General features: G+C 39.0%; 1 protein-coding gene across 6 annotated transcripts in view; it reads left to right on the forward strand.

Moving 5' to 3' along the window:
• Positions 1 to 22,701, forward strand: part of MLH3 (mutL homolog 3) — a 28,753-nt gene extending 6,052 nt beyond the window's left edge. The window contains exons 3-13 of one of the 6 annotated variants that reach the window (XM_068542369.1): positions 1,450 to 1,548; positions 2,250 to 2,335; positions 3,074 to 3,178; positions 4,138 to 4,210; positions 9,733 to 9,804; positions 11,089 to 11,200; positions 12,208 to 12,367; positions 19,056 to 19,079; positions 19,185 to 19,263; positions 21,180 to 21,331; positions 22,301 to 22,701. In XM_068542369.1, the coding sequence (XP_068398470.1) occupies positions 1,450 to 1,548; positions 2,250 to 2,335; positions 3,074 to 3,178; positions 4,138 to 4,210; positions 9,733 to 9,804; positions 11,089 to 11,200; positions 12,208 to 12,367; positions 19,056 to 19,079; positions 19,185 to 19,263; positions 21,180 to 21,331; positions 22,301 to 22,423 (1,085 nt within the window). In that variant the 3' untranslated portion in view covers positions 22,424 to 22,701. Of the gene's footprint in view, positions 1 to 1,449; positions 1,549 to 2,249; positions 2,336 to 3,073; positions 3,179 to 4,137; positions 4,211 to 9,703; positions 9,805 to 11,088; positions 11,218 to 12,207; positions 12,368 to 19,055; positions 19,080 to 19,184; positions 19,264 to 21,179; positions 21,332 to 22,300 lie in introns of those variants that run through there. The other 5 variants (XM_068542372.1, XM_068542380.1, XM_068542389.1 and 2 more) reach the window with 5 other exon arrangements.
• The last annotated feature ends 349 nt before the right edge of the window (positions 22,702 to 23,050 follow it).

Raw genomic sequence — 23,050 nt, forward strand, 5'->3', positions numbered from 1 at the left:
AAGGTTAAATAAGACTTTTATTTTTCAGTGGTTTCCAGTTTTTTTCCTTGTGAAAAAAAATAATCACTGTAGTAACTTTCAAAGTATTAAATAGAAGAAAACCCTTTTCTTCAGTACTGCTCCTGAGACTAGCAGGCGGCTCATAAAGACACACGTGTTTTTCAACGTATGTAGTTTTGTGCCCTGATTTATAGTGAACGCTTATCGGAGGTAAACCTAAGGCACTGGCACCTCGTCTTCCTGAAACACAACTGCTTCTGATATGGTGACAAAAAATAACTGGATCACGTTAAACTGAGATGGTTGTTGCTAAAACAAAGGGGGGCAATCTTGGCTGCCATACTCAACCTAAACACCTGCTCCTGTTAAACAAATCTAGATGTGTAAAACACTTCTACCTGCTTAACGTCTGCATTAGCAAGTCTTGTGGTGAACTTTTGAGAGTCATGTTAAGTCAGAGATTCATAATGACAAATTAAGTAGTTAGGGTCTAGAAACTAGTTCGAAGAACAGATGGCTTCTGAGCACCCTCCATTCACAGGGAGGGTTACCTTTCTGGAAATGGCTGTTGCGTAGCAGAACAGTAGGACTTGTTGAACCACACATAAAACATCACATGAGATGAACTGTTAAGAGGTAAATTTAATTGCACAGAAGAGAGGATCTATAAAGGTAATTTTAAGGAATAGTGTCAAGTCTCCAAGCCCTGGTAGTTTTTTTCTTTAAAATGTCTTTAACGCTGTCCTTTCTGTTAATAGTGACACAACCTTATTTCACCTCACACTTTACTTTTATCATTCTGAATTTATCTCTCTCCAGTTTTTGTCCAACAGATTTATCTTTTTGAAATAATAGTTTCATCATGTTTTGCCCCCGTTCAAAACTGTCAAATTCAGCATTGTTCCTAAAACTCAAATCTTATCATCCTTCAGATAGGAGGGTAGAATTTGGGCCAGATCTTACTGGACTTTGGAATTTAAGTTGAGAACCTTTCATTCATTCATCTATTCATTTATTCACTCATTTGCTGATCATTCACACTGCTTGGAGCTGCCACATTGCAGATTAACTGGCTTTGCTTTCAAGAGTCCACAGTCTATTAGAGAGGACAGCCATCTAAACAATTGTAATATGATGAGATAAATGTTAGACACATACTGGGCACACACACATATAGAGAGACACATATATTGGGAATAAGAGGCATGTAAGTTGGGGATCTATTCTTCCTCATTCTGTCTGGAATAGATGGATAATAGGACTAAGCATTAGTGCAGATTCCTAAATTAGCAGAATAATTTCATTAAAGAACTTCTGACTCAATCTGTTGTTTAGTAGCCTGCCTTATGTCTTAATTCAGTTTGTGTGGAAAGAGGTTTTACGTAACTTAATTTTTTAATAGTTTATTTTTTGAGTTCAAATGTCTAGATTTTTCTTTTTTATATTTAGGATCTCAGTACAGGTGTCATCCTTTTAGAAGCGACCTTGTTCTTCCTTTCCTTCCTAGAGCTCGGGAAGAGAGGACTGTGATGAGACAGAATAACAGAGGTAGGGGCATTAACAGAGATTGCCAGAACACCTGGTACATACTGTGCCACCTAGCTTAAAGAAAACAAAGCATGGTTGTGTTATTGAGCTTGATAAGTGCCAGCTGTGCCTTCCTGGAACCAGGAATTCCCCACAGTCCTATTTAACAGCAGAACTAAGTAATTCAGTGCATGCATTTAGATCAGAAATTACTTTTCCAGAAGAGGTCAGTACTGTGTGATCATGCAGTCTGTGGTGTCTTGTGATTGAGAAAATGTTTCTTATTTTTAAAGATGAGCTGAGTCCATATTGCATTAGTTTTATATAAGCAAAATTCTGATCTGCGAAAAAAGCTACAGACATTTATCATTTTTCTTTTCTTCATTTCTAAAAATAGATAAGGTATATTTTTACCTAAAAGAAGCGAGGCTACTAATTTGAACTGGTTTTTCTTCTGGACTTGTATTCTGAAATATCTGGTGAAAATAGTTTGGAGAAAAAGCTATAATACCAGAAGATACAGTCATCAAGTTTCATTTAAAAAGTAACAGATCAAAACAACTTAGAGATACAGCAAACACTGCACATTTGCAGAATGTGGGAACAATGTGTCTGATCTTTGGTCTTGAGGCTGCACCACACCAAGCATGAGACACCATTCACCATTCACCCTCTTCTCTGAGGCTCTTGATGCCAACTTTACTTGTCCCCTTTTGCTGTAGCTACTGGGGACGATGCTGTTGGTCCCGAATCACTTCAGTCTTTGTTCTCAGAATGGGACAACCCAGTATTTGCCCGTTATCCAGAGGTAGGTCTGCAGCAATTCTTCTTTGCTTGTTATTTAAAATTTTGAATTTCATTTAAATTGGGTATGGGCATGAATGACTATATTCATTTGTAATTATGAATGGCAAGTGAGCATGTTTCCAAATAATTTATTTGGAAATTAATACTTACTGTAGAGAGGAGGAATCAGAATTCATAGCAGTTTGGAAGCTCGGACACTTTGGATTAGACATGTGTAACCACTGTGTGAATAGTGAATGTGTTTACCACTCTCAGAAACCCTGACTTGCAGCTTTGGCAAAGTATTTAGGGTGGTGGTAATAAAAACTGTTATCATTAGATAAAGCAGTGAATCTTCTGCTAGAGGAACAGTTCGCCATTGGACCTGAGTGTGCATCCTCTCCTCAGTGGGTTATCACACAATGTGCTTTGTGTGTTGTAATACGGGTGTAGAGTATATGAGCATTTGTTACTGATTCATCAGTTAAGATGTCCTTAAGGACTTGCTCATGAAGCGCAGGCAAATTGTTATTCTGAAAGTATTGGTGTTTGTCAGTAATTTTGTGTATAAACAAAAATTATTATTTAAGAGTAATAATTCATAAAGCCTCTGAATTTTTATAAGTTCCCTGAATTCAACCCACCTCTAATAGGTTCTGTGAAAATGAATGTTTGTAAAGCACTTTGAGATCTTTGGTAAAACAGTTCTGCAGACATAAAAGATTACAATGTAAATGACGTTTGTTCTGGGTCTTTCTAGGTTGCTGTTGACGTTAGCAGCGGCCAGGCTGAGAGCCTAGCAGTTAAAATTCACAACATCTTGTATCCTTACCGTTTCACCAAAGAAATGATTCACTCGATGCAGGTAAAAGATTGACTTTAAAATCTCATTAAAAAAAAAAAAAAAAAAAAAAATATATATATATATATATATATATATATATATATAAAAAGACCTAAGCTAGACTAACTCTTGTGAAATTGGATTTATTTGATGATATAGACCATCCTGGTCAAGGCACATGTGTTCTTTTTAATCTTTCTGAAACTTTTATCATCAGAAGAAAAAGCGAAGGATTAATTATAATTTCAAAGAAAAAAGTGTCCTTTTTAGTGTGAGCAGGTTTGGAGGGATGAATTATGGATTCAGGCTCACAGTTTCAAGGATTATATATTGACTTTCTATATTGACAATAATTTGTAAATCGACTAAGTAATGTAGAGACATTGTCCTTAACTGTGCAACAATGCCCCTTTTTAAATGACCCTCTATTGTATGAGGCTACAAATGATATGGCTTAGGAGACCCCAGATTGAGGAGTTCCATTAACAGAAGCGACCCCTTCTCTCATCTGCTTTTCTAGTTTGCCCTCTCTCTACACCACTCAGGCTGTCTTCATCTCCTTATTTTCAGTATGGAAACAAATTAGGAGGTTAGACCGATCTAGGCAGAGCAGAGCCACCAAGGTCTGAAGCCACCGGTGGCTTTTAACTTACTGCTTTAACGGACTAGCTCCTACAAAATGGGTTTCCTTGCTTTTGCATGCATTTTCCAAATTTTTTTCAGACCTATTTGTTAGCAATCTCTGGTCATATTATCTGTTTCCTTGTAGTCTCTTCTTTTGTCTTCTGATCACTCTACTTGCCTATTCTTTTTTCCTTCCTAATGACTCCCTCAGGTTCATCCGCACCTGTCCTCAGTCTTAGATATGAATGTTATAATGCAAACAACTTTAAATTAAGTACAGTTTTGTCTCTCTCTATGCAGATATGCCTTTGTTAATCTTTATTTAGTATTGTATCACTTATTTGAATGTATGGCAGGTTCTCCAGCAAGTGGATAACAAGTTTATTGCCTGTGTAATGAGCACTAAGACTGAAGAGAATGGTGAGGCAGGTAAGAATGAGGTTTAGCCTCAGTAACCAGCTGGTCTTCTTTTTTTTTTTTTTTTTAATTTATTTATTTATTTGTTTGGTTTTTTTCATTTTTGGCTGCGTTGGGTCTTCGTTGCTGTGCGCAGGCTTTTTCTAGTTGTGGTGAGCAGGGGCTACTCTTCGTTGTGGTGTGTGGGCTTCTCATTGCGGTGGCTTCTCTTGTAGTGGAGCACGGGCTCTAGGCGCGCGGGCTTCAGTAGTTGTGGCACGTGGGCTCAGTAGTTGTGGCGCACGGGCTTAGTTGCTCCACGGCATGTGGGATCTTCCCAGGCCAGAGCGCGAACCCGTGTTCCTTGCATTGGCAGGCAGATTCTTAACCACTGCACCACCAGGGAAGCCCCAGCTGGTCTTCTGACAGCCTCCTTTTAAGGTTATTTTTTTATATACGATACAGTTTCAATGATTTGGACAGATTAGGGAAAACCAATCTAAATTAATATTATGAAACAACACTTTTAAAGTACATTTAGTTTTATATACATACACATAGACATGTATATACATGTTAAACTATTAAGAGTGGTTACCTTGGGAGTGAGAATGGAAATGGGCAGAGGGGAAATTTCATCTTTTACTCTTTAAAATATTTTATAGTCTTTGACTTTTTAATAATGTTTTAATGTGTTCCCTTTATAATAGTAGAAAGTTTATATGATGAACTCTGATAGATTTATCAAGAGTTACATGTAACCTCTTGGTGACCTGCTTTAATAAAACAACAACAATTTGTAAATAATAACATTAACTCATTCAACAAATATTGATTGAGTGCCTATTGCATGCCAGGGACTGTGCTAGGGATACAATGGTGGGAGAAAATATACATGCAAGAGAAACAGATAGTTACACAAACAATTAAAATTTTAACTCTAGTGTTATGGAGGAGAGAAACAAGATGCTGTAAGAATCTATATTGGGAGATTTGATTTAGTAGGGAGGTCAGGGAAGGTTTTGTGGGTAAAGTGAGATATGTAGTATAAGTTAACTAGGTAAGGAAAGGAGGGAGGAGTATTCTGGGCAGAGGGAATAATACGCAATTTGTGCTTTCCTCTCCTTCAGTGATAGGAAGCAGGGCAAGCCCTTCCTTCTGTGAGAGCAGGAGACAGGCTAGACAAGTAGGTTGCAGCCGGATCTTAAAGACCAGTTACAAGCTTTGTCTTCGTCCCAGCACCAATTGGAAACAACTGAAGGCTTTTTGTTTTCTTTTGTATTGTTTGTTTTCGCAGCGGCACAAGTCACATCACATTTGCATTTTTTTTAAAATTAATTAATTAATTTATTTATGGCTGTGTTGGGTCTTCGTTTCTGTGCGAGGGCTTTCTCCAGTTGCAGCAAGCGGGGGCCACTCTTCATCGCGGTGCGCGGGCCTCTCACTATCGCGGCCCCTCTTGTTGCGGAGCACAGGCTCCAGACGCGCAGGCTCAGTAATTGCGGCTCACGGGCCTAGTTGCTCCGCGGCATGTGGGATCTTCCCAGACCAGGGCTCGAACCCGTGTCTCCTGCATTGGCAGGCAGATTCTCAACCACTGCGCCACCAGGGAAGCCCCACATTTGCATTTTGAAAATACTGCTCTGGCTGCAGTGTGGAGCCTAGAGCGGGTGTGGAGATGGAGTCCCAGTAACTGCAGAGAGACTGTTAGGAGGATGTTGCAATATCTAAGAAATGATGGTTAGCTGGGATCAGGGTGACCTAGAGAGAAAGATATTTACGAGATGAAGTCAGCAGGACTTGGTGATGGATTGGATATGGGGAAGGTATATCATAGATGACTCCTGGTTTTCTGACCTATGTAACTGAGTGGATGATGTTGCAGGACGAGGCTGGAGAAGAAGCAGGCAAGAAGGGTGAAAATCATGAGTTCAGTCTGAAATCCCTTTGAAATGTTCAAGAATGTGTCAGGAATATTACAGGTCTAGGATGCGAGAAGCATTCTGACATGGAGATCTAAATCTGAGTTGTCAGCATAAAGTCGGTCACTGAAGTCGTGTGTATAAATTTTATCACCTAGAAGAAGAGTGAAGAGTGAGGAGGGGAAGAGATATTCTGAATCTAGAGTAATTCCGCCATTTAATAGCTGGGTAGAAAAGGGTGAACCAGCAAGAGAGATTATGAAGGAACAGAAATAGGAAGAAAACAAGCAAAGGTTGTGTTGCAAAGCCAAGACTTTGTACTAAGTGCTGCCGAGAGGTTAAGATGAGGACCAAAAATATCTGTTAGATTTCCAGACAGTGGAGGTCAGGGACTTCAAATGAGAGCTGTTTCAGAGAAGACATAGGACAGGAGAGACTCCAAAATCTGTGACATGGAAGAGGGACTAAGGAGAGTGAGGGTGCGAGAAGGCTTTTTTTTTTTTTTTTTTTTTAACTGGGAGACTCTCGAGCCATTTACAAGGAATGCTTGATCCTGTCAGGTTCTGGAAAAGGCCTGAGTGGCTGAGTCCTGAGCACCACTGGAGGAGTTGGTTCCCGATGGGTAGACCTGCAGACGAGAACTTCTAAAGTTTGAAAGCAGTTCATTCTCTTTGTATTTCAAAATATTCTTTTTTATCTTGTTTACAGTACAAGTTTATTTAGTAAATGTCATCACAGATCAAAGGTAAAGTAACCAAAAGTTTTGTCGTAATTATCATAAATATAGAATTAGTGAAGGTCAAATTCTAGTAGTCTTACTACTAGAAAGTGAATAGATTGTTTTCTAAAGTTTTGATTACCTGGAATTCTTTGTTGTTTAATACCAAAATCTCTACCAATGGCACCTGAGATGGGTGTAGCCACAAAATCTCCAGATATTTAAATTTCTCTTGAGATTCTGGATTGTCACTGTATTGGTTAGCTGCCACCAAGGAGTATTTTTATATAAAAAAATTTTTCTAAATCAAAATATAAGTATTTTTATTGTTGCTCACAAATACCAAAAGCAACCTATTCCTATAATTGACTTACTTTTATTTTAATATTTGCACATCTTTTTTAATGGTTAAATATATTATTGTTTTAAATTATTGTGAAATTAATGCCATATAATGGCATTTTTTATTGCATGTTTCCACCTATAATAAAATTCAGTTGTTCAGTTATGATCCTCTAAAGAATAAGGATTCAGCGCTTCCCTGGTGGCGCAGTGGTTGAGAATCTGCCTGCCAACGCAGGGGACACGGGTTCAAGCCCTGGTCTGGGCAGATCCCACATGCCGCGGAGCAACTGGGCCCGTGAGCCACAATTACTGAGCCTGCGCGTCTGGAGCCTGTGCTCCGCAACAAGAGAGGCCGTGATAGTGAGAGGCCCGCGCACCGTGATGAAGAGTGGCCCCCGCTCGCCGCAACTAGAGAAAGCCCTCGCACAGAAACGAAGACCCAACACAGCCAAAAAAAAAAAAAAAAAGCATTAACCTAACATTTAAAAAAAAAAAAAGAATAACGATTCATTCATTTATTCTGTAAATATTTATTGAGTGCCTGTGATGTGCCTGGTGCTATTATACATGCCAGGAATATAACAGACAAAAATCCTTGCCCTGATGAAGCTTCTATTCTGTTATTTTGGAATATCAAAAATACAGCTCTGACATGAGTAAATTACCTTCATATATTCTGCTTCATTCAAGGAATGGAAAATGTCATGAACATTTTGTAGACTATATAAATCATTCCTCCAGAGTCAGGTGCAGGATTGATTTCGTAGGGTCCCTGACTCTTGGTAATTCACATTGGCTCAGGTTTTGAGTTTGAGGTTACTCCCTCATAATTTATTATTTATTCCATTGTTCTGCCCAATACAGGATGTTCAGTATTCATCACAACCAGCTGCAACTCCTCCTATCCTCAAAGGAGTTTAAAATTCAACATTTTGGGGCCTGTTCTGTGGTTGAACATGCTGTCAGAAAAATTATAATCTTTTTATTTTTCAAGTCAGTAGCTCTTACACCATGAATTTGATGGTGTCATACAAACAATTTTTTTAATCTTTCGTAGAAATAGGAAAAACAGGCATTATCTAGTTTGATCAAATTCAAGAGGAGAACTTTTCTTTCAATATAATCAGTAACAATAAACCTCAACCCCTTGGCCAAAAGTAATAAAATTACAAGCTAAAAAGATGTACGGATGTAATTGAGAATCAGTCCTTCTGTCAGTGAGAAAGGGATTTATTTCCCTGTAGGTTTGGCTTTGGGGTCAGGACATTCTGCTTCTCTCTTGCACCTGAGAGTGTAAAGCCTTGCTACTCAAAATCAAGGTCTGTAAATAACGTCACCTGGGAGTTTGTTAGACTTGCACAATCTTGTGTCCCACCCCTAACCTACTGAATCAGAATCTGCATCTTTATAAGATCCCCAGGGAGAGTGGCATGGACATATATACACTACCAAACGTAAAATGGCTAGTGGGAAGCAACTGCATAGCACAGGGAGATCAGCTCTGTGCTTTGTGACCACCTAGAGATGTGGGATAGGGAGGGCGGGAGGGAGGGAGATGCAAGAGGGAAGAGATATGGGAACATATGTATATGTATAACTGATTCACTTTGTTATAAAGCAGAAACTAACACACCATTGTAAAGCAATTATACTCCATTAAAGATGTTAAAAAAAAAAAAAAAATATATATATATATATATAATTGAGAAGTTATCACAAAAAAAAAAAAAAAAGATCCCCAGGTGATTTGTCTGCTGTTCAAAGTTTGCGAAGCCTGAGTCTAAAGCAAGGCAAACTGTGGCCTGGGGGCCGGATCCAGCCATAACCTGTTTTTGTACAGCCAGGGAGATAAGAATGGTTTTTACTTTTTTTTTTAATTGATGTGTAGTTAATTTACTGTGTTACATTAGTTTCAGGTATACTACATTTTTAAATAGTAAAAAAAAAGCAAAGGAAGAGTTATATTTTTTGACACATTAAAATTATATGAAATTAATATTTCAGTGTCTGTAAAAAGTTTATTGGAACACAGCTACAATATTCACATGTCTATGGCAGCTTTGGTTCAGAATGAATATTTGAGTAGTTGTGACAGAAACCATGTGTCCCAAAAGCCTAAAATATTTACTGTCTGGCCTTTCACAGAAAAATAGTGCTGACCTCTGATCTAAAGTGTAGTAGAATGCTTCATGGGTTCTGGGGTAGCTTGCAAATCAAGGTCGGCTGATTATAAAATGTGTGGTTTAATGATCCTTCATTGTATCAAATTTGAATTAATAAAGCAAAATCAGTATTTAAACATTAAGAATGTAGGGCTTTCACCATGTTTTAGAAATGAAATACTAATGAACTAAAGAGTTTCTCATCAGGGATACATTTGTTGTAGTTTTTCCCATAACTTAAACTTTTTAGGAAATCAAAGATACAGTTGTTACTGCTCAGTTTGTATGCTTCTCTTATGCTCACGTTGTTAAATAGTTTGAATTAAGCTTTTTCTCCCTCAACACAACATGATTATTTTAATCTTGACCTGAGAATTTGAAACCCGGTGGTGCTTGCTGGTCTTCTAGGTGGAAACCTGCTAGTCTTGGTGGACCAGCATGCTGCCCATGAGCGCATCCGATTGGAGCAGCTGACCATTGGTAAGGATCTGCTGAGGACTAGGAACGATTCGAGACTCCCCAGCAGAATTAATGTACCTGAAAGAGTTTTTCTAGCTGTGACTGTTGTGAAAAAAGATGAATTGTACGTTTTAAAAAATGAAGCTGAAAAAAAAAAAAACTATTAAAAAAAAAATGAAGCTGAAGCCTGCTGGTATGGCTTCTTTTATAATTGAAAGAATGTAGTAGTTCACTTTACTAATTCAAAGATGTGGGTCTTAACACATGGTCAAAGGCATATTTGCTGTATCCTTATCATCAACCCTAAAGATTAGGCTACTTTATTACAACTTTCAGCACAAAGATATGCCCCTCCACATGCCCATGTGATCTTGGTTTACCTTCACAGTTCATCAGGCAGAGACTACCAAGCAGCTCAGAAGGCCCAATATATTGTTTTTATTTTAAAATTTAATTTGTTTTTGAATAGGTAGTATAATCCAATAGGCTCAAGTCTGAAAGGTACAAAAGGGAATAAAATAAGGTCTCTTTTCTACCCTTGCCCTTCATCCAACCTAGTTTCTCTCCCCAGAGGCAACCTGTATCACTCATTTGTTATGGATTCTTCCAAAGTCAATATGTGCTTTTTAATCTTTGCTACCCATTTTTCTCATATGAGGCAGTCTGTTCCCCAAGGTGTAAAATACCAGGAAAAATCTTTACTGCTGTGGTCACGTAATAAAAAACCCAAATGTTGTAGAGTTAGGTGAGGACCTAGGGAGGTATTTCATGGACAAATAGCAGTGATGTTACTTCCATGTTCACTTTTCCTTATAAAATGAAGACCTAAGAGTTGGGAAAGATACAATAAAAAGTGTTAGAAAAACTTTCTTGCTGTAGGCCCTGGACCATTTGAGAATAGTACTGACTGATTCTCTTCAGAGCCTGGGAAATCCTTCTGGAAGAATGAGGGAGCCTTCTTGAGCCCCTGGGTTGTGAAGTAAACCCCTTTTATCTCCCCAGTAATCCATATTAGTCAGCCTCTGTTACTGAAACCACATTTGTTGACTATCTACAGGAACATCGCATTGTTCATTTGAATGTAAGATTAAGTCTTATATTTCTTATTTAAGAAAATACTGCTAAAATGAATAAACAAACTAGATATTTACTAGTTTGACTTTAATAATGGAAATTCAAAGCCTAAAACTGAACATTGAACATGCTGCTAAGCATTATAATAATTCCATGACTGTGTCTTCATTTTTATCTGAATCTGGAAGACTTCACTTTCTGCTCTTAACCCATTCATCTTTCTCTCAATAGGTTCCTATGAGAAGCAACAGCCACAAGGCTCTGGTCGAAAAAAATTACTGTCTTCCACTATAAGTCCTCCACTAGAGATAACAGTGACAGAGGAACAAAGGAGACTCTTATCGTTAGTACCACCATGAGGTTGTGATGTTGCTAATGTACATTCTCTGGCTAGGGTATAAGCATAACTATTGTTCCTTATCTCAGTTGAGGCACTGAGACCAAGAGAGGTTACATGACTTGTTCAAGGTCATAACAAGTTTTAAGTGGTGGAGCAGGCACTCAGATGCAGGTCGTCTGACTCCAAATGCTGTTCTTTCCACTATATCACAGCTATTGAGTATAGGATAGAGTTTCCCTGATAATTTTTTCCAGCAGTTGGCTTAGAGTACTCTTACCATGTCTTGGAATGGTCAATATTTATGCTGTGCTGTTTCTGAAAGTGAAGTTACTGCAGTAATTGCTTCCATTCTGCTTTGCCTTGGTACATTCTAGATTCTTAGTTTTTGTTACCATAATCATACTGGGAAGAAAGTAAAACACCGGGCCACAAGGAGGGGGCAAATCATATAATGAGTCACAAGATAGGACATTTTCCTACTTCGGGGTGGCACAAATTATTGGAAATAAAAAAGAGAGAATTGTCTCTAAATTTATTTAAGGTTTGGGAATATGCCACTGCCAATAAATCTTTTTCCCTGGGGTATAATTTATATTAGAGGCAGATCCATTTATTTACATCCCGTTAATCAGGACTTCTCAGTTCCTCCGGCTGTTAATTATCTCCCTGCTCTTAATGCTGATTCAAAACATTCTTAGCCCTTTTATTTGTGCCAGACTTCTTTAAGTGCCAGCAAGGAGAAGTTAGCAATTCCTCAGTGAAGAATAAAAAATTTAAGAACAAGACATAGAAACAAATTGATTCTCTCAATGGAAAAGAGGAAAAAAAAAAAGGTTACTGTAAATCAAAAAGGAAATTTGATAATAAAATCTAAATAAACAACCATAAGTGTGAGAAAAATAGTGTAAGTTTTAAAGCTTGTGGCAGCTTTTGAGAAACTATCAAGTATTTGGAACTGATACTGAAATGTGAATGAAGTGATTCTTTTACATTTGAGCTTATCTCTTTAGGTGTTACCACAAAAATCTGGAAGATCTGGGCCTTGAAATTATATTTCCAGACACTAGTGATTCTCTGGTCCTTGTAGGAAAAGTACCACTCTGTTTTGTGGAAAGAGAAGCCAGTGAACTTCGAAGAGGGAGATCTACTGTGACCAAGAGCATTGTGGAGGTAAGACAGCTGCAAAAGCTGAGAAAACTGCTGAGTGCTAATAACCTCCTTTGTTTAGAAATTCTCTATATTCATCTTTTATTCAACAAGCATTTATGAAATAACCTGCTGTGTGCCAGGTGCCAGAGATTCAAAGATGAATTAGCTCAAGGTGAGGGAGAAGGACATTTAAATAATTATACTATAATGAAATTTGGCCAGCAGAGGTATGTTCAAAAGTGCTATGGAAATACAGAATATTTACTGTGCCCAGGAGGGTGGAGGTCATGGAAACTATCACAGAAAAGCATTTGTTTTTTTGTTTGTTTGTTTCAGGAAAAGTCTTGTAGAACAGTAGGAGCCTGCCAAGTACAGAAGAGGGGATAAGGTCATTCTAGACAGAATAACAGATATCAGAGACTTGAAGCAGATCCCGTGCTTAGGGAACTACCAATACACATGGCTCGAATTAAGATACACACAAGGTAGTGGTGGGCCTAGATGAGGCTAGATAGGTGGTTAAGGCCAACTCATAAAGGGATTTAGCATATTCAGCTGAATAGTTTGCATTTCATCCTGTAGGCAGCCAATGAAGAAGAGCAAAATACACTTTAGCACTGCATTTTAAATACTTTACTTACGTGTTTCATTTTTTTAAAACAATTTATTTTGTATTTGTTGTCTTTTCTTTCCTCCTTTCCTGTTTTCTGTTAGAGTTTTCTTTATTTCTCTTTTTTTCCCCTCTACTGGTTTAGAAGGGGAATTTTAGCTTGCATATATAACACAGTTTAAAGGTAATTTGTTCTTCTGTTCTCTTCATAAACCGTACACAAACCTTACCACCCTTTCTCTTGTACCACTTTTCTCCCATCTTCCATTTTATTGCCTATTTTAATTCCACCTTGTCTTTAATCCCCCGGTAGACCTTAATTTTATAGTAAATGTTTATTTAGCTTAACCAAAATGTTTTCCATTCTTTGTTTACTATTGCTTCTTGCATCCTACTTATTCTTTGTGTTCAGTTTTCTTTTCACTGAAGTAAATCTCTTAAAAGTTCTTTTGTTAAGAGTCCAGGAATAAAATATCTTTGAAAACATCTTTATTCCACCTTCACATTTGCATGATTGTCTAGCTAAAAATAGAATTCCATATTCTTATTTATCCCTCAAGCATTTCAAAAATATTCTGTTACTTCTGACATTCTATTTTTGCTACTGAAGTCCATTGTCAATTTTATTATCATTACTTTGTAGGTAACCTGATTTTGTCTCTGGTTGCTTTTAAGATTTCTCTGTCTTCGGTGTTCTGCCATTTCCCTATGATATATCTTTGTGTGGATTTATTTTGATTTCCTTCTTGAGATTCATCTTACGTATTCAATTTGGAAAATATAGTTATTATCACTTCAAACATTGCTTCTTCCCCCCTTCTCTCTCTTGCCTCCTAGAAATGCTATCAGGTGTCTACTGGACCTTATCATTCTATTCTCCATGTCTTTTGCCTTCTCTTTCATGTTTCCCATGGTTTTATCTCTCTGTGATGTATTCTGGGAAATTTCCTCATTTATCTTCCAGTAAACTAAGTTCACTCTTCATCTGCTATTTAATTAGTTGTTTAACTTGTCCACTGGGTTTTTTATTTCAATGACTATTATTTTTTCCAGAAATTTTATTTGGCTCTTTCTCAGATCTATCTGTTCTTTTCTCATGGTGTCCTTTTTTATTCATTGTGGTTTCTTAACTCCTTCTTTAGCTCTTTCTGTTTGGAGCACAGGAAAATCCACATCAACTCAGTCTATCATTTTTTCCAGAAATCTGAATTACCTTAGTAATATTTAAAAATAAAAAGTAGAAGATAGATTTAGTGGATAAAGTGTGGGATACATGGATATAGGAAAGATTTGAGGTAGAGAGCAGTTGAGAGGCTAGTGCACTGGTGCAAGTAAGACAGGATGAAGATTTGACTAAGTCAGTAGCAATGGGAATGGAGAGGAGGGACATATTTGAAACATAATCTGGAAGGTAGAATCAAGAGGACCTGGTGAGCAAGAGAATATAAAAGAGATAAAGGAGAAAAGATAAGTAATGATTCTGAGGGTTCTCACTCAGATGACTTAGAGGGATTGTGCCGTTGACAGAAAAAGGAAACAGAGGAGGAGAAGTACACCTGGCTAGGGAGTGAGATTATGAGCCTTAGTTTAGACACATTGAATGTGCCTTCAAATGGAGATGTCCAGTGGATGGACAGACTTTGAGATCTAGCACTTGGGAAAGAAGTCAGGGCTGTAGTATCTATTTGGGGGTTAACAGTATACAGTTGGCCCTTGAACAACATGGGTTTGAACTGTGCGGGTCCAATTATACTCGAATTTTTTTCAAAAAATACACACTACACTACCACAGGATCTGCGGTTGTTTGAATTCCCAGATGTGGAACCGCGTCTACAGAGGGCTGACTGTAAGGTTATACAAGGATTTTCTACCGCACAGAGGGTTGGTGTCCCTAACTCCTGTGTTGTTCAGGGGTCAACTGTATATATTTTGATAATATCAGAAGCTGGAGAAGGGTCTAACAGACGTGCGATTGTTCAGGGAGAATATGAGGATAAAAAGAGAGCCAAGCATGGAGGCTGTGGAACACCAGCATTCAGGGTGTATATGTTTTGGCAAAGGTCCGGAAAGCTACTGCTGAAAAGAAGAGACTGTAAAGGATGATTGAAAATATTTGGTCAGAGAAGGAGGAGGAAAAGCAGGGAAAGGTAATATTGCCACAGCCAAGGGAAGTTTTAAGCAAGAAGGGAATGGTCAACAGTGGCCGGAGAGTAAAGCCTGAGGAGTTGGATTTGACTGTCGGAGGACACTGCCTGCCTTGTGGAATCTGTTCCTAGGGGTGGGCAGGGCGTCAGGAATGCAGGAAGGGAGAAAGGGGAGCTAAGGAGCCCTCTCTTTCCCGGACTTCGGCTACATACCGAAGAGATGGGGGCGACAGCTAAAGGTTAAGGGTGTCAGGAAGTATGGGGCAGGACACAGGTGGAGGAAAGGTTTTTGTTTCTTTTCAGATGGGAGAGACTTGAGCATGTTTGTAGTCTAAGTGTGAGAAGACATTTGAGAGGAAGAGGCAGCTAACGTGCCAGCTTTGGGATCATCTTGACTTTACCCTTCCCAGAATTGCCCTTTGATCAGACCACCTCTGCTTGGCTTTCAGCAGCGCTCTTTTCTCCCAACAGAGCTTATTTTTTCCAAGGCTCCTCCTCCAAATTGTCTTAAATCCAAGAGATAGGATCGGTTAGAATCTTTTATAGTAATTCAATCCTTAAGTATTTAACGAGAAAATTATAATGAAAACTTTTCCTAAAGTGACTTCAAAGAGTACTGGCAAGAAGTTTACCTCAAACTGAAACAAGGCTTATGGTTTCAGCAAGTCTTGATTATGTTAAGTCAGGCTGATCAGGAGAGATTTTGTTGATTCTGAAAGAAGCTGGAACAGTTCTGGTATCTTGAAGAAGAGGTAGTTACTTGGATCTAGCAGTTGAAAGATCACTAAGACATCTTTCTATGAAGTTCTATCCTCTAGCCTAATGAATGAGCCTTTTAAATATTAAATTATCTAGCATTAATGTTCAATTTGAAATTGAACATTTGAAATATGAAATGAATAGAGAATAAGATCCGTTTCCCCTTCTGCATGCTTACAGACTGATGTTTTACAAGTCCCAGATATATAAGCACAGGAGAGAATAGCAAAGAAGTTAGGTTTGATCTGTATCCACACTAAACTTTGTTAGTGGGTCAGGTATTATGAGACATCTTTCTATTTAGGTTTGTTTGGGGAAATAATGTGGCTTTTAAAAACTACATAGTATCTACCAACTAGCTCTTGGTAACTGTGCTCATTTATAAGTATGGTGGACTCGTCTGTAAATGAGGCAGAGAAGAGAATTTTCTTTTTTTTTTTTGAAGTTTTAAACTTTTAAATTCTTTTTATTTTTTATTTTTATTTTTTTATCAGAATATAACTGCTTTACAATGTTGTATTCTGCTGTACAATGAAATGAATCAGCTATATGTATACCTATATCCCCTCCCTCTTGGACCTCCCTCCCACCCCCCTCCCGCATCTAGGGCATCACAGAGCACCAAGCTGAGCTTCCTGTGCTTTATAGCATGTTCCCACTAGCTATCTATTTTATGCATGGCAGTGTATATATGTCAATCCTAATCTCCCAGTTTGTCCCACCCTCCCCTTCCCACCCCCTGTGTCCATATGTCCGTTCTCTACATCTGTGTCTCGATTCCTGCCCTGCAGATAGATTCATCTGTACCATTTTTCTAGATTCCACATATATGTGTTAATATACGATATTTGTTTTTCTCTTTCTGGCTTACTTCACTCTGTATGACAGACTTTAGGTCCATCCGTATCTCTACAAATGACCCAATTTCGTTCCTTTTTATGGCTGAGTAATATTCCATTGTATATATATACCACATCTTCCTTATCCATTCATCTGTTGTTGGACATTTCGGTTGTTTCCATGTCCTGGCTATGGTAAATAGTGCTGCAATGAACTTCGGGTTACATGTGTCCTTTTTTTTTTTTTTTTAAAACATCTTTATTGGAGTATAATAGCTTTACAATGTTGTGTTAGTTTCTGCTGCATAACAAAGTGAATCAGCTATATGTATACATATATCCCCATATCCTCATAACCCCTTCCTCTTGAGCCTCCCTCCCACCCTCCCTATCCCACCCTGCCCATTTTGAATTATGTTTCTCAGGGTACATGCCCAGCAGTGGGATTGCTGGGTCATATGGTGATTCTATTTTTAGTTTTTTAAGGAACCTCCATACTGTTCTCTATAGTGGCTGTATCAATTTACATTCCCACCAACAGTACAAGAGGGTTCCCTTTTCTCCACACCCTCTCCAGAATTTATTGTTTGTAGATTTTTTGATGATGGCCATTCTGACTGGTGTAAAGTGATACCTCATTGTAGTTTTTTAAATTTACTTTTATTTATTAATTTTTGGCTGCATTGGGTCTTTGTTGCTGCGTGCAGGCCTTCTCTAATTGCGGCGAGCAGGGGATACTCTTCGTTGCGGTGCGCAGGCTTCTCATTGCAGTGGCTTCTCTAGTTGTGGAGCATGGGCTCTAGGCATGCGGGCTTCAGTAGTTGTGGCTTGTGGGCTCTAGAGTGCAGGCTCGGTAGTTGTGGCACATGGGCTTAGTTGCTCCACGGCATGTGGGATTTTACCGGACCAGGGCTCCAACCTGTGTCCCCTGCATTGGCAGGTGGATTCTTAACCACTGCGCCACCGGGGAAGTCCCTCATTGTAGTTTTGATTTGCATTTCTCTCATGATTAGTGATGTTGAGCAGCTTTTCACGTGCCTCTTGGCCATCTGTATGTCTTCTTTGGTGGCATGTCTATTTAGGTCTTCTGCCCATTTTTTGATTGGGTTGTTTGTTTTTTGATACTGAGCTCCATGAGCTGTCTGTGTATTTTGGAGATTAATCCTTTGTCTGTTGCTTCGTTTGCAAATATTTTCTCCCATTCTGAGGGTTGTCTTTTTGTCTTGTTTATGGTTTCCTTTGCTGTACAAAAGCTTTTAAGTTTAATTAGGTCTCATTTGTTTATTTTTGTTTTTATTTTCATTACTCTAGGAGGTGGGTCAAAGGAGATCTTGCTGTGGTTTATGTCAGAGTGTTTTTCCTAAGTTTTCGGGAAGAGAACTTTCTGAGTGTGGTTTAAAAAAAGTCTATCATGTTGTAATCTTAGGAAGCTAATTTTTTTTTTTTTTTTTTTTTTTTTTTTTTGCCACACCGCTTGGCTTGTGGGATCTTAGTTCCCCAACCAGGGATTGAACCCAGGTCCCAGCAGTGAAAGCTCTGAGTCCTAACCATTGGACCACGAGGGAATTCCCAGGAAGCTAATTTATACATAGCCATTTCTAGGAGTAAAGAAATCCTGTGTTTTCTTATAAAGAAATTATTAAATGTGCCATATCTCAAAACAGTTTTTAACCTCCAGAGGGTAAACAAATTAGTAGCATGAAATAGTGTCTGCTTTAAATTTCTTTAGTGCTTTTGTAAATATTAACATCTGCAGGGATGTTACTATTGAAAAGGCTACCCTAGGGACAGAGATATGCAAAGGAGGAGAAATTTCTCAACAGAATGCCTCAGGGAGTAAGCTTTTTGACCTGAAGGGAATTGTCACACAAAAAAAATGCCTGTGGGAACTAAGTGACTACTTATTTTTATGATATTTAAACAAGTGTTTTACTGAGTGCATAGTTGTATTGACGATTGTTGTGTATTTATTCTGTTTATGTGCAGTATTAAACATGTTCTAGCTAAGATTATAAATGCAAACAGACAGCCTCTTAGTGAGAAACCTCCCTGATATTCAGTTGAGGCATTAGGCTACCAGTTATATAACCTCATGAGTTGATGAGCTATCTCTGGAGAAAGCTTCAGTAGCTAAATACATTCTCCATTCAGTAAGAGTTCTTTCAGTTGTCTTGGTATTTCGTATTCAAAGTGCCTTACAACAAATAAATTATTTGCACCTAAGTGGTATATTGCTGGAACTCTTTTCTTCAAGAGGCATATTTTAAAGAAGAAAATTGGAATATTTTGTAAATTATCAAAGGGCAATTATAACATAGCAATCGATTAATGCCTGTTTTCCTTTTTCTCCTTGTAGGAATTTATTCAAGAACAAGTGGAGGTAAGCTTTTCTCTTATTTTGGGGTTTCACACAGAGACACCGCACACAGAAGGCTCCATTGTCCCATTTGCTTTTCCATTAACAAAGGATGTGTTTATGCATTAGCTACTCCAGACCACAGGAGGCATCCAAGGGACTTTGCCACTGACTGTCCAGAAGGTGTTGGCATCCCAAGCCTGCCATGGTAAGACTCTCGACACACCAGCTATTGAGTGCCTTTGCATGCTGTGCGCTGGCAGGGTTCAGCATTTATGAAAGAAGTAGAAGACACAATTATCACCTGCCTCTTGGAGGGCTCAGTTTAGATCAGGAAACAATACACTAAAAATGAACCCTAAAAAATTACTTTTACAAAGCAAAATACCACCATATATGTTGGACCATAATGCAGACTGACTTATATGAGTGGAGGAGTAACTGCATTTTGAGTCAAGTTTTGAATGAGCTGAGGGACATGGATTCAGAGGAAGGGAGAGTTTACTACAGGGGAGGAAATAGCCTGTGCAGAGATCCAAAGGCAGAAACAAATTAGTTATATGAGGAGCAGCAAAGAATATCAGGAAATTAAGCTGGTGAGGAAGCATAGAAACCTAGAAGGTCACAGCAAAACCTTTAGACTTTATACAGAGGGCAAGAATCATTGAAGGTTCTTGAGTAGCGCAATATGATAAAATATAGAAAAGGGTATTGTAGGAACTTACTTTAGGGATCATGACAGCCAAAGAGTCCCCTGCAACTATCATTTGACCATGGTGGGGTGTCCACTCCAGACACCCTCCCTCCATTTGATCTCTCCCCATCAACCTTCTCCTCTCTTCACTTCCTGTCTTTTCTGGCTTTGTAACCTCAGTCCCTCATTAGTTTGTCTCCTATAAATATCACAAACTCCTTCCCCCCTTTATCCTATCTTTACTCCTCGTATTACTCCATCCCCAATTTCATCATCTCTGCCTTCAGAGTGTATCTTAAATGTCTCCGATGTGATCAGTTTCTACTGCTGCCTCCCTAGTTCTTGCCACTGTTGAGTCCTCTGACTTAGTCTCCCCACATCTATTCTGGCTCCCCTTCAAGCCATTCTCCCCTCAACACCCAGAGGAATCTTTTTGAAACATTCCTCTGAGCATGTCATTCTTCTACCAAAAACCTGACAATGACTACCCATTGCTCTTAGGATGAACATTTTATTCTTTACCGTGGCCTGCAGGGGTCTTCATGGTCCAGCCTCTGCCTGCCTCTCCAGTTTCTTCTCACATCACTCTCCACCTTGCCCTTCACATTCCAGCCTGCTTCCTTGGTCTTGGTCTTGTGTGCTAAGTTCTGTGCTTGCCTTTCTCCTCTGTCTGAAATGCCCTTCTGCTCATTCTTCAATTAGCCATGTTTTTCTTAACCTAAGATCTCAGATTAAATATCATTTTGTCAAGAAAGCCTTCCCTGACCCTCCTAAACTGGGTTTGGCCTTCCGGTTATATATTCTTTGATATTCTATATTTTATAGTACTTATAGTTTAAACTATTGTGTAACTATTTGTTTAATGTTTGTCTCACCTATTAGATTGTAAGCATCATGAGGGTGGAGGGCATCCACCTCATTCACTGCCTGGCATAGCTCCAACACAGAGTATATACTTAATAAATATTTGTTGACTGAGTGAATTAATGTATGCATAAAGGCAGTTTCTGACAATATGAGAGTTTAGAGTAGGAAGATTATGCTAGAAATAGAAAAAAGCAGCAAATAAAATGGACACTGTAGGGAAACAATTAGAGATCTTGGTGATAGATTGGCTCTGGATGAAAGATGACCTTGATTTCACAAACCTAAGAAGTAGGCAAAAATATTGCTCTTGCCTCTTTGAAAAAACTCTGAAGGCAAAATCCTAACAAGTTAAGGAATGCCTGCTACAGGGATTAGACAGACAGTGACTCCATAAGGAAAAGCTGAGTGCAGGTTGGTCCTGAAGCCAATTTCAAGCAGTATTAAAGTCACATGAAAGAAGCCTCAGAACCACGTTGCTCTTCCAGATATTTGGCTCTGACCCAGGGCCAACACCGGTTTCCCACCATACACACCATACCCTCTTGTTTCTGTCTTTTGTTTAGGGGCCATTAAGTTTAATGATGACCTGAGCCTAGAGGAGAGCTGTCGCCTTATTGAAGCTCTGTCCTGGTGCCAGCTGCCGTTCCAGTGTGCTCATGGCAGGCCCTCCATGCTGCCGTTAGCTGACATTGACCACTTGGAGCAGGAAAAACAGGTAGAGCAATGACTAACAGGAGACTAGTTCCTATTAACCAGATGTAATCTGTCTTAATCCTTTCCCAATTACGAGAGTTTTGAAAATATGCATTGGAAGTTTTCTTGGAAGTCTCACCATTTCATCTTCTAGCTCAAATTCAAAATGGAGTTTAGGCTGAACTATCTCATTTTACATATGATGCCTTTGTATTTTTTAAGTTTACCACATGTACAGACTGATGTATCCTGAACATTTGTTGCCTACGGGCTCTAGGTTTGATAAGATGCAGAAGTTCTCTCTGGGGCCACAGAAGGTTGGTAGAAACACAGCAAATTCACTGCTGGCAAATGTAGCCAAAACAGCCAGTTGCTTGATAGTGCTTACTGGAAATGGTAGCCATCTCCAGGGATCTCTAGAGTAATGATTTGAGGACCTTCAGGCAGGAAACCAAGAAACCAAGCTTAGGACATTTTCACATTATGCTTTGACCCTGATGGCTCAGCAGTCCAGGAACAATGATGTGGATAATGCAATAAAGGCACCGAGTGGTTTAAACTAAAGAGCATTTTCTGTCCTTGTTATAATCTTAAATGAAACAGAACGTGAGAGCATAATAGGAGTGTCTACGTTGCCGCTTTCCAAAATCTTTTATTTTGCTTACCTTTCCTGTCAAGGGCTACAAAGTCTTTTCTTGCATGGAGTTTTCAGGTACTAATGTTTTCTGACTCATCTAGTACATTTTACTCCATTAAGAACTTTTTGTTTCATATGACAGTGAAAAAAATGAAAAAAGTTTTGTTTCCATTCCCGAACAGGTGTGCCCCTAGACTGAGTTTTCAGTCCCAGTTATCCTAAGGAAGTCTATAGTCTTTTCCGAATCCAGAAATTAGAAATCAAAACTGATTTGAGTAGCCATAATTAGGAAATACTTATATGCTCCTTGGCTTTTCATACTGCTAATTGGAGTTATTCTCTTTCTTCCCATAGATTAAACCCAATCTTGCTAAACTTCGCAGAATGGCTCAGGCCTGGCATCTCTTTGGAAAAGCAGAAGGATGTGACACAGGGCAAAGCCTGCAGGCATCCGCGCCTCCTTGTGAGCTGCCATGAGAACAGAATTATTGTCTCTAAGGAACCGAAGGGATGCTGGCTGTAGGCCTCTGGGCAGAGTGTGAGCAGCAGGCACTGGCAGGGTCTTGACTGAATGGGCCCAGGGCACCAATCAGCATCTCCGTCTTCCTTGAGCAGATGATCCCTCCAGTTAAGTAGCCGGATGGAATTCAAGCCTAAAGACAGTTCATTCATTGGCATCCATGGACACTGGAGGTTGCCCTATAATATCTACTTTTTGTAATTTATTTGGGGATAAAATCTAATGATTAATTGTCTGATTGTCTGGTTGTTTGTGGGGTTTTTGGGGGGTGGGATGGGGGTTTTTGGTTTTGTTTTGCAATTTTTTTCCAGCCTCATAGTTTGCGCTGATGTGATCTACCTGATGCTGAACTCCCAGGGGTCAAGCCTGCCTTCCTAGACCTCCCACAGCCTGCTCCCTCAGCCCCTCCTCCCCCCCCAGCCTCCTCCACTTCCCTCTGCTGCTGCTTTACATTCTGTATCTCAGCCTTAAAGAGTTTCTCCACGCTCATTAAAAACGTGCCGGGTAGTCTTCCACCAGGCCTATAGTTGGATTATTTTAAGGATAAAAACGACTGATAAAGAGAAGCAAGGACCAGGATGGAA

This window comes from Eschrichtius robustus, chromosome 1 (assembly GCF_028021215.1).
Source record: "Eschrichtius robustus isolate mEscRob2 chromosome 1, mEscRob2.pri, whole genome shotgun sequence".
NCBI classification, from domain to species: Eukaryota; Metazoa; Chordata; class Mammalia; order Artiodactyla; family Eschrichtiidae; genus Eschrichtius; species Eschrichtius robustus.